The 11,540-nt window shown below is 42.3% G+C and overlaps 1 protein-coding gene across 2 annotated transcripts; it reads right to left on the bottom strand.

Annotated features, from left to right (window-relative positions):
• Positions 1-3,931: 3,931 nt before the first annotated feature.
• On the bottom strand, positions 3,932-11,526 carry si:ch211-151h10.2 (uncharacterized protein LOC567699 homolog). 2 transcript variants are annotated; one of them, XM_034112955.1, is made up of 9 exons: positions 11,292-11,526; positions 10,048-10,300; positions 9,892-9,956; positions 8,177-8,315; positions 7,089-7,192; positions 6,829-7,003; positions 5,175-5,258; positions 4,989-5,084; positions 3,932-4,913 (listed from the first exon to the last, which is right to left on the bottom strand). In XM_034112955.1, exons 1-9 carry the CDS (start codon positions 11,414-11,416, stop codon positions 4,584-4,586), a joined length of 1,371 nt encoding a protein of 456 aa, XP_033968846.1. In that variant the 5' UTR covers positions 11,417-11,526; the 3' UTR covers positions 3,932-4,583. The 2 variants fall into 2 exon arrangements, with proteins under 2 accessions (XP_033968846.1, XP_033968845.1); XM_034112954.1 differs by having other exon boundaries at positions 10,048-10,303; positions 11,292-11,524.
• Between the last annotated feature and the right edge of the window lie 14 nt (positions 11,527-11,540).

Raw genomic sequence — 11,540 nt, 5'->3', positions numbered from 1 at the left:
AACTCTTTGAAATATATTTGCCAAGTAAATCTTATCAATCCATGGAATAATGGGAAATAAGTTAACGATCAAAATACATCTGACAGTATGAGTTATGTGTTTTTGTCTTTGTGTGAAGTTTACAAAGTTGGCCATGCTGGGTTTGAACTCGCCCCACAGCTGTTCTGCATTGGTATCGATGGCTGCTGCTCATGACCTTTGGAGAATCCATCCATTCCTGGCTAACCTCTCCCACCAGCGAGAGACGGGTCACAACAGGCTGCTACCTCTGGGCTCAGGCGCGTCCACGCAGAAGGTGAGCCGCGTGCACGTGACCGTCAGGAAACAGGAGGGCAGAGAGGTCAGGCTTGATTATTCTACCCTGCTCTCTTGGAAAACAAAATAAGACAAATATTTACACAAACAGGAAGCTTAGAATTTCCTAATGATTGGAAACACGCTGGGCGCTACATATACCACACACATACACTGATTTGGAATCAAATGTAGTATCACAATAGAAAACTGGCATTAAAGGATTGTTGAGAAGCCTACTTTGACATTAAACGGTGGAATGTTTCAGCCCCAACTAAAAGCCCATTAATGGTGCTGAGTTTAGACTTCCCTCCAGCAATGTTAGATCAACCATAATAACTTGCGAGTTTATGGACCTTTGCTCCCCAAATGTCTACCATGTTGCTAATTGCGTACATCTGTGGCTGGTGTTTTGATGTTTTGTCTCTATGTGCAGCTGTCCGTTCCGTTTCCAACAGCCTCTGGTTAAAAGTGGCATGGCCCTCTGTTATCTGTGTCCAGCCCTGAAATAGAAGCAGCGCACGTGCTTTGTGATTCACCAGGAGGACCTTGCCTTTTGTACCAAGTCTTAAAGTTAGCTAATTTATTGGCTAAAATCAAACAAGGAAATATGCACATTAAGCCTCCAGCCATTCAATGGTTTTATGTAGACTTTAATAACAAGCGAACACTCGCCAGCAGTAATGCCTGTTCAGGTTGGACACAAACAGAGGGCCATGCCACTTTAAACGATGGAAAATGGAGACAAATAAATAGCAAGCATTGAAACCAACATGAATCATTTTAAGTAAAGAACGTGGTCAACTTGTATCAAATGTTGGAACATATTGTATTTCTGTATCCAGAGTTTTGTTCTTCATGCTGATGTTACATCAGCGTGTTATTTATTTATTGTCACGAGTCAAACTGGAACCGGCAATGGCCCCAACTTGTGGTTCGTGGCTGCTACAAAGTCTCCAACAAGTCCATTATTGAGTCCTTAAATCCAACAACATCAGCCAACGGGGAAAAGTACAGTATTCCTGCCAGTTCCAAGTAAAAAGCAACCTTTTTTGTGTATTTACTTCAAAATAATGTCTGTAATTCGACATTTTGTAAAAAACTGCTTTGTTGATGACTTAGCCTGGGAAATGCCATTAAGTTCAAAGGGAAACATGACCACCACCATCCACACACTTTTGAGGGAATGGTGTCAAATATGGTCATTTGACTAACAACTAATACATTTTAAATGTGTAAGCTATTTAAAATGTCAAACATTGATGACGTAAAATCTCCACACAAACAATATAAATGAACATATAAACATTTGTTAAAGTTAAATATGTACATTTGAAAACTCGCCTTTTTTCACTTTTTCTGCTATCTGTCTACATTAAGGTTTCTTGCAATTCAGGTTGTTTTTTCTGTAAATTCTTCAAATATGAATACATTCTTCAAAAGACAGCCAAATTATGCAAATATTGTTCTTGTCTTAATTTACAGCATACATATGACACAGAGAAGAGAAGCTGTGTTAACTTTTAGATTAAAGTCAGTTCATTTTATAAAAGAAAACCCTTTTTCATCGCCAAGGGACATTAAGTTGCTTTGCATTAACTACATTCGTCTACATACTAACTTCCTGCTAACCATTTTGGTTAATCTAATAATGCACATTGACAATGTGCAAAACCCTTAATGGGAGTTTAAGGTTGTTGTTGTTGTTTACTGCATGAACGTTTTTTGACAAGCTCTCAAGTGTGTTTATATCAGACAGCAGGCGTCCACACGACTGCAGGGTGTCTCTCAGTGCCATCAGAGCAGGGATCAGCACAAATGTGTGCAATGTGTACACCAGGGAAACCCGATCTTGAGTAATTGTCAGGATAAGGCGAGGGATTGACCTCTGCCATGAACCATATTTTCTGAAACAACACACACTTGAGCTAGCTTTGAAATAGCCTCTCCTCCAGGACTGGAGTGGCCCATGAGGAAGCTAGTCATCAACTTTTTAGTGTAACTAAACAAAGCCTATGGTAATTTCATTAGCTCACTCTTACATTCTCAGCGAGCAGATAGCCAGTGCCCTCTGCTCCCCGAGACGCCATCCCTCTGCTGGCCGTGACATCACACGCCAGCAATGTGAGGCATGGGTCCATCTGCACAGGGCTTGTTTTGTATTTGAAGCACTGTTTTTCATTCACACAGAATAAACTCTTCTAGTCATTCATCAAAGCACTTACTAAATCAGTTCAAAATCTTCTGTTGTCTTTTGACTGTTGGACCTCAAAGTAAATGTGGTGATGATTGTTATTGTGTGCGAGCATTTAAGACTGCTGCGTTTTCATGACTGATTCGTGGAAAGTGTTTAGTTTTCATGTGGCGTGTCATAAAATGTTCCCTTTTTGTATTTACTCAAGGCTTTTTCACTTATTTAAAGATGACCAAACACACAACATCTCTCCTCCCTCACGTCTACTCACCCCTCCGTCTGTCCAGACATGGTGTGTTTGGTGTTGTGACAGCTCGGATCCTGCCGCGTTCAGCTTGCATTCCTTTCATCCCAGATCCCCCAGGGGTCCGCCTCACCTCTCCCAATCACTGCCCCAGTGTGAGGGAATCAGACAGATGCAGGATCCGGCAGATGGTAGGCAAGTTCATGGTCCAATGACATCCACCTCAGGCATGCTGTACATAATCCCTCTTTACAATTAGCACTTAACAGCAAACATTAAAGGTCACCTATTATGCCAAATCCACTTGTTCATGTCTCTTCTACATAAACATGTGTCCCCTCTGTGTAAAGAGATTCTGAAAGTTTCAGGAAAAAAGATTCGCTCACTTTCTGTCCTGATCCATTTATATAAAAACCTGTCTGAAAATGAGCTGATCAGATTTTGGCCACTTTATGATGTCATAACGATTTTTTGGCTTGTTTAACCATTAGCCAATAACCAACCAAGGTAACCCCCGCCCACTTTATCACCTGAATCTCCTCCTAGAGCTCCATTGTGGTTTTTTTAACCAAATGTCTCTCAGAGGGGCGTGGGGAGTGGCTCCTTATTTTCATCTCAAGTAAAAGACAGAGAATCAGCACTTTTGAAACAGGGCTGAGACAGAGGGGTTTATGAGATGCTACAATGCATGATCAGTTTGGTATTTCGAGCCAAACACTTCAGAGACATGTTTTGTATATATCTGAGATCTATAATATATTGATGAAAAATAGTATAATAGGGTACCTTTAATGGCAAACATTAATGAATTAATACTCATCAGAAATCTTCCTTGGCTCGGTCAGAAAACTCTGGAATCTGGTGGGGAAAATATGTCGACTTCTCTGCCATCAGTGGCGGAGCTGCAGGGTAATTTAATTTGGATCAAAGACATTCATGTCTTTCAAAAAGGTCTAGAGGGCTGCTCAGTTTTTAGTAATAACAGAAACGCTTCCGGCGTTGACCTCCACTGCCCCCTTCCACCTTCCTCTCCCCCCCTCTGCCCTCACCCCGAAATCCCTGCTTTGAAGGGCTCAAGGCATCGCGGCCACTCAGTCTGATGGAGAGAGGCAGTACAAAAAGAAAAGCTGGGATTTCTTAACCTGTAACCTATTCCTCCTGGACATAGAATAACATAAAATCATTATACACAAAATAAATGACTTGTAAGAGACATTTGATGAGACTTCACAACCACAATAATGAAAAAATAAATCACCCATATTACATGATTCTGTTTAAGTACAAATGCTTAATGAACTCAGTACGTGCAAATAATTTACTGTAAAAAACATGGCTGATTCTCATTCTTCACATTATGAAATTCTTCAGACGCAAGTTGTGGTTGACTGCTCTGATCTTACAGAAACTCATTTATGGGCCACATGTCAAACGATTTCCTCCTAAAGAGTCGATTGAAATAAAAAGTCTGGGAAACATTCCCTCAATGCAGAGCTGACATGGCTGTATGGTATATGATAGGTCTGACAGTATCATGGAATAGGTGATGTGAGATGTCCTTTATGCTTGTAACAACCAAAGGTAATATCTGGTGACAGTGCGCCCCCTTGTGTTTGAACTATTCTGAAATTAAAAGGCTGCTGTTGCCTACCAAGAGTATTTGAAATGCAAAAACACAAAAGCAACAGAAGTAGTAAAACTGTTACAGCCACAGAATGTAAACACAGGAAGCAATAAATACGATTGTTTAGGCAACTAGCAAATGATCAACATTTGAAGATATTCCCACTTGGTAATTAAAACCGTTCTTTTTATAAAAGCTCTAGTGAGTGTTCCAAGTCCGACAAAAAGTCACTTCCTCTTCCCAGATTTACGCAGCCGTCTGATGGTGGAGGAGAACTTCAGCGCTGACCTCTCAAAGAGTGTCAGAGGACCGTCCATTTCTGTTTCCGTGTCCACATCCATAGAGGAGACAGAGGTGGAGGCAGAGGTGGAGTTCCTGCGCTCCGTATCATTGTGGAGCTGTAGGGAAGTCTGTGGAGACACTGAGCGTGAATGGGCCCCGTCAGCGAGGGGCCCCGCATGTCCCTCCTGGCTCTCCTTACTGAGTCCCTCCAGGTGGGCCTGGAACGTAGTGGTCTGTTGTTCCAGGGAGAGGAAACCCTCCTGCACCTTGTCAAACTGCGAAGAAAAAGAGAGTTTTTAGTCCTGGGTCGTTATTTTAAATGTCTGAACAGTGTTTGAGTTTCAGTGTACCTGCTCAATGTTTGTCTGAAGCAGCAGCTCCGGCCAGACTGACTCGCTGTGGCTGCTCACGCTGTTTCTTATATGAGTGTGACTCCAGGCTAACTCCTGGAGGACAGGGCAGAGGACATTTCTGAGTGAAGACAGGAGGAAACATTCGAAGAGGATTTCTTTTTTTATACATGAGGAGAAATTCACCTGCAGTAGCTGTGTGCTGTCCTTCAGGTGAGCCTGGCAGCATTGCAGTCTGTTCCTGTAGTGCCCCAAGATTGCAAAGAGATTCTTTGCCAGAGACACAAGATTATTACAAACAACAACAAAAAGGCGAGGACAATTCATGGCTCTTAAAAGAAAATGGAAAACAAAAGACAGCTGTTTTTGTTGTAGAGAACAATTAAAGGTCAAGTAGGGGCAGGAATGTGTTTTGATTGTAGGCTTGTCACTATGTCACTGTTGGTAAATGTGGGTGTGTGTGTGTCGTGTGAAGTTGTATGCACGCCTCTATAGAGGTGTGTATGTGTACGTCTGATGAAAAACAACTAAATAAGTTACCATAGCTATGCGGATGACACACACATTTACGTAACAATTTCACCAGGAGATTATGCTCCAATTCAAACACTGAGTAAGTGCATTGAACAAATCAATGACTGGATGTGTCAGAACTTTCTCCAATTAAACAAAGATAAAACTGAGGTAATGATTTTTGGAGCCAAGGAGGAACGAATAAAAGTTAGCGCTGAGCTTCAGTCTGCAATGTTCAAAACAACAGATAAAGCCAGAAATCTAGGTGTAGTCATGGACTCTGACCTGAGTTTCAACAGCCACATTAAAACAGTTACTAAATCAGCCTACTATCACCTAAAGAACATATCTAGGATTAAAGGACTAATGTCACAGCAGGATTTGGAAAAACTTGTCCATGCTTTTATCTTCAGTAGACTCGACTACTGCAATGGTGTCTTTACAGGCCTCACTAAAAAATCTATTAGAAAGCTTCAGCTAATTCAGAACGCCGCTGCTCGAGTCCTCACTCACACTAAGAAAGTGGATCACATCACTCCTGTTCTGAAGTCCTTACACTGGCTTCCTGTGTGTCAAAGAATAGATTTCAAAATATTGTTGCTGGTTTATAAAGCTTTGAATGGTTTAGGCCCAAAATACATTTCTGACTTTCTGCTAAATTATGAACCATCCAGAACCCTCAGGTCTTCAGGGACTGGCCAGCTTTCTGTCCCCAGAGTCAGAACTAAACATGGTAAAGCAGCATTCAGTTATTATGCTCCAAATATCTGGAACAAACTCCCAGAAACCTGCAGGTCCGCTGCAACTCTTACTACTTTAAAATCCAGGCTGAAGACTTTTCTTTTTGTCGCTGCTTTTAATTGAACTATTCACATCTTAAACTGCACTGTAACTTTTATCCATGTATTTTTTCTTTTAATGTTTCTTTTATTATCTTTTCTTTTTAATGACTGATTTTAAATGCCATTTTCTTAATGTCTTTCATTTTTTGTAAAGCACTTTGAATTGCCTTGTGTTGAAAGGTGCTATATAAATAAACTTGCCTTGCCTTGCCTTACGTCACTGGCTATTTAAAGTCACCTGTGAACCTAATGATTATCAGATTCTTTTGACATATTTGTATTTTGGGTTTCTACTGTATATGTTTACATGCTTTAATCAAGCGCATATTTTTCATATGGTTATAAGAAATGTTAGGGTGCTTTTATTTCACATATAGTGGGTTAGTAGGCCTTTCATATACCCAAATGTGTGTGCAGTGAAAAGTGAGTTTTTTTATAATACTTCCACTTTAACTTTGGAAAACTACACCTTCACACCTGCTCACCTCTGCGTCTGTCTGGGCCGAGGCCAGGTCTCCAGGGATCCCCTCTTTGGTGAGCGTGACCCCGGTGTGCAGCTCCTCCAGCTGAGCCCAGAGACCTCCAAGACCCTCCAGCATGTCTTTCACACTGGCTTCAAAATCCCCCTGCACCTGCACGAGTCTACGCAGTGACCTCATCCTAACAGAAGGGAGAGGAGATGTTAATCCAACTGAGCAAAGTTTCCAAGGAAGCAGACAGCATGTACACTATATGTTGAACTCACCTCTGCTGCAGGTAGGTGCGGATAATCTTCACTTTGTCTGCCAGAATAGAGTCCTGGTGCAACTCAGACCTGATATCAGCCTTCTCAAGTGTGTGAGACACTGACTAGAGCCAAAAGGAGGATTCAGAGGGTTAGGGTTTAGTTTGTGGGTTTGTCTGGTTTGGCACTTAAAATGTATGCATCATGTGGCTTTGCAGCGATCGGGATAAATACATCAAGCTAAAGTCACTTAATTTGTATGTACATAATGCTTTCACATAAGGCAAGGCAAGGCAAGGCAAGTTTATTTATATAGCACTTTTCTGTACGCGACAATTCAAAGTGCTTTACAAAACAAATTTCTTGGAGATGTGTGCAAGGAATCTACTTGCATTTTATATCCGTTCACATCTGCTGTACACATGAAACTGTCTCAAGACATATTTTCAGACAAAAATAATCTACAGTTGAGATTTAATTAAAAAAAGGTTCACCCAAGAGAATAACCATAATATAAGACAATTTTGAAATAAATGACCTCAGAAAAGAATCATTGGAGGGGGGATTATGATCAAAATGAGTCAAAAAAGTGAATAGTTTTACTGGTGGTCTTTAGAGGGTGTAATTCTCCTGGCAAATTCAATGAGTCTGATGCTGGTGCCACAATGAGGGACCAATTACCCCAGTATGTAAGCACATTGTTAGAATTAAGATGACAAAAAACCTGATTCTATCATTAGTTGTTGAAATATTTAGTCATAAATGACAGCTGTACCACTGGACTTGTTGGGGGTTAGAAAGCTAGGATTATGGCCAAATAGGCTAACTGCTATCATGGAACACATTCATAGTATGTGCAAATGTGCAGACAGGAAATACAGAAGGAGACATAGCATTAATATTGTTCTCCTCTGCCAACGTGTTTGAGTTCACACGACAGCAGCAGAGAGTGTTGCCCCGGGCTAGAATATCTGTGAATGCCTGAGTGCAAGCTCTGATCTAATATCACCAACAAAGGCTGAGAACACAGGAGATGACAGGTATTGCTGGAGGCTGCTCTGTATGCGAGAGGGTTTTTTGATTCTTCAGGGAGGTTTTCTCCCTCTTACCTCCAGCCTGGAGAGCAGAGCCTGTATGTGTGGCACGCCGGGGTCTGGCAGCGGCTCCTGGAGCACACACAGCAGCAGACTGTCAACCAGGGCGAGGGCCAGAGCAGCGTCAGGGCTCGGGCTCCCCGGTGGGGACATGCTGGAGAAATGATGAGAGGACAGTGAGCATGTGTGTTGATTTGTTTTAAAAGATTATGATTTTTTTTTATTCTGTTGGAAATAGCTTTTCAAATTACAGATGTTTGATCCGATGAATATATGGTTAAATTAAGAAATCTGGCCATGCCTCATGATCATGACTACTACTTTTTTGAGAAATAGGTAAATAAAGCATTTGATAGCAAATATGGATAAGGCAGATTTTTTAAACGGAAATATCATGTGAACTCAATTTCTAAGTGCTTTTGCACATGCTCGAGTGGTATCTGGAGTGCCTAGTCCACAACATTTGGAATAACACAACCCAGTCAGTGTTTGTAGATTGTCTTGATGAGGGATTCAAGACATCTGAAGCTGTTCAGATTAAGTTCCCCTTCCTATGTCACATGCAGGCTCATAGGAATATTCCACCTAACAACGTGGGAACTACCTTAACAAAGGTGCACTCTATTTTTCTCAAAGCCAATCAGAGCAGACTGGGCTTAAAGAGACAGGTGCTAAAACAGAGCGTTTCAGATGAAGGGTGAATACAGGTGTATACAGACAGACATTATGAGAAGAATAATGTAGTTTTTTTAACAATGAACTATGAATAGGTGTTCCAGTAGAATCCCAAAATACAAATATGAACAAAAAAAATAGCATTGTATGTATCCTTTAAATTGACATAAGCCAATACCTACCCAAATGGACCCATTGGTCCTGTGGGGGGGGGGGGGGGGGGGGGGGGGGGGGGGGGGTGGTTGGTGGTGCTAGTGGAGCCTTGCAGCGGCAAAACTGTGGCGTGCTTACGGCCCGTCCACACGGCGGCGTGCGTTGACGTAGCTTCCCATTCACTTTGAATGGGGTGACGTCACGCTTTGCCGAACTGCATTGTGGTTCCGTCGCTTCGCTTTGCCTCCGTTGCTCGCTTCAAAAGTTGAGAAAACTTTTCAAGCTTCGACGGAAGCGTCAGCCGATCAAATCATATGCCAGTACAAGCTGTAGCCAATCACACCGTGTGCTTGTGTGTCCGGGGCGGGAGATTCATGTGATTGGTTGTTGGTCGAGCTTCAGACACGCCTGCCGGCCGCAAAACGTCCCGCCAACACGGCACCCAGACCCCACGCAGCATTCTCATCTGTTTGTCATTACCGGTGTCATTTTCTGGTTGCTAACAAACGCCATTGTAACACATAATCACTGATGTTCCGCTGTAACGGTGGTGGACTCATCAGAACAGAGTGGGCGAGCTGACCAATCAGAGCACACTGGGCTCAGGGAGGGGGGGGGGGGGGGGGGCAGGAGCTCCAACAAGCCGTTTAGGACAGAGAGTGAATACACATACTATACAGAGATGTTGTATGAGAAACCAATGTGAGTTTGGAAAATTGCACAATTTAAATCTATTCTAGTAGACCTCAACAATGGAATTATGATCAGTAGAAATGGCCATGACATGGGACCTTTAAAGCTGTGGGCAACTGTTTATGCACTTGGGGCATGAAATACCAGTGTTGAAATAGGCTCTAAGGTCTTTTTTGTCCAAAATATCAGACAATAAAATTAATTCTCACCATAAATACTGGTCATTCCTGTGTTCCATAACAACCTCCTGCTGTATCCTCAGTGGAGGCTCCCCCTTGAATAAAAGCAAACACACTGAATAAGCATGACATGATTAAATCCAGCAGCACGGTCAGGAGAGATTCCCCTCAGGCCTCTGCGCTCACCCCTTGCCGCAGGCGGCACTTCAGGGCATGGACACAGCCTCCCAGAAGCATCCACAGCAGACACACCAGCAGGAGCCTGCCGCACACATCCAGCAGCAGTAGAGAGGGGTGCAGCGGCGCCTCCACCTGGCACACTGACCACACTACAACCACAGGAGCCACACGGGAGCAGCCTTTCCAGGGGCGCAGCGTCTTCAGAGTCTGTGACCAACCTGTGTGCTGGGGCTGATCAACAACTGGGGTTTGGTGTGAACTGCTGAAGAAAGGGGAAACAGAACGGGTTTATTGATAATTAAATAATGGGCTTACTTGCTGTACCTATAGGCATCTGAGTATGCTTTTTGTTGAGCTTACACACAGTTCCACTCTTTCCCATGATGGGAAACATTCAAAATGATATTCAGCAACCAACCAAGTCTTGTCAACATTGATTTGACCATGATTCAGCTGTTTTTTGTAATTGTTATGAGTTGTAATTTGAGAGTTGCCCTGGAGGATTTTTCTGGATGTATATGTTGGTAGGTGCTTCGCTTGTAGATTTGTCTCTATAAATGTAGAGATAGTGACTATGTAATGGTATTGCATCTAAATTGATTGTTATAAGTGTCTGTTGATTGTTTTGTGTATATCTACTGAGGTACTGCAATAATGAGAATAATATTTTTTAACGGCTAGCCTCAAGTAAGTACTTTTCTTTTAGATTACTAAGACATACTTTTAGATTACTAAGACATACTTATACTTACACTTGATGCTAAACATAATAATTTTCTGACAATGCAACTGTGTGTACTTCAAACATAGCCTACTCAACAAAAAAAAATCTAATTATAAAACTCTAAAAGTCATATTGTTACTAAAGAAAGTCCCTGAAATGTCCCATTAATTTCTCGCAAATCTAGGAAGATATTAGGGAACAACAGATGCCATGAGTAGGAAAGTTACAGATTTGTTTTGCACTCTTCACACCATTTGGTCAATCTTTTACAATGATGGATCAGCTGAGCAACAGATGGTTCTCCCTACACCAGCACTGTACTGTATGATAGACACTTCAGGTCTTTTAGCTCATGTCTGGTAAACAGTAGGACCCTGAGGTGTAACGTTGAGAGACATCTTCCTAATAGAGTAGAAAAACACACGCTGTCAACAGAGATGTTCTCCTCCCCGTAGCAGAAGGTAATCAGAGACCTGCCACTCAGACGCTGATTCAAAGGAAAGGCCAGAAACACACAGGAACCTACCTCTGCTGAGTTTTCCTCCTCTCCTCGTCCTCTTTGAGCTCCATCCATTTACAGACCCGATCTGCTCTCCCTCCCTGTCCTGTACCACCTTTACCTTCAGAGTGGACCACTGTCAGCAGAGGCATGGCACCACAGACACACACATGCTGACTGAAAGTGCACCAGAGCCATTAGATCAAACATACACACCTCCTGGTATGTTATTAGTCCTGGGACATGACCAGCTTGATAAACTGGTTCTACTGGAGG

Source organism: Trematomus bernacchii, unplaced genomic scaffold, assembly GCF_902827165.1.
Source record: "Trematomus bernacchii unplaced genomic scaffold, fTreBer1.1, whole genome shotgun sequence".
NCBI classification, from domain to species: Eukaryota; Metazoa; Chordata; class Actinopteri; order Perciformes; family Nototheniidae; genus Trematomus; species Trematomus bernacchii.
Note: the sequence above shows the minus strand (reverse complement) of the source record. Positions and strands in the feature narration are given on the sequence as shown.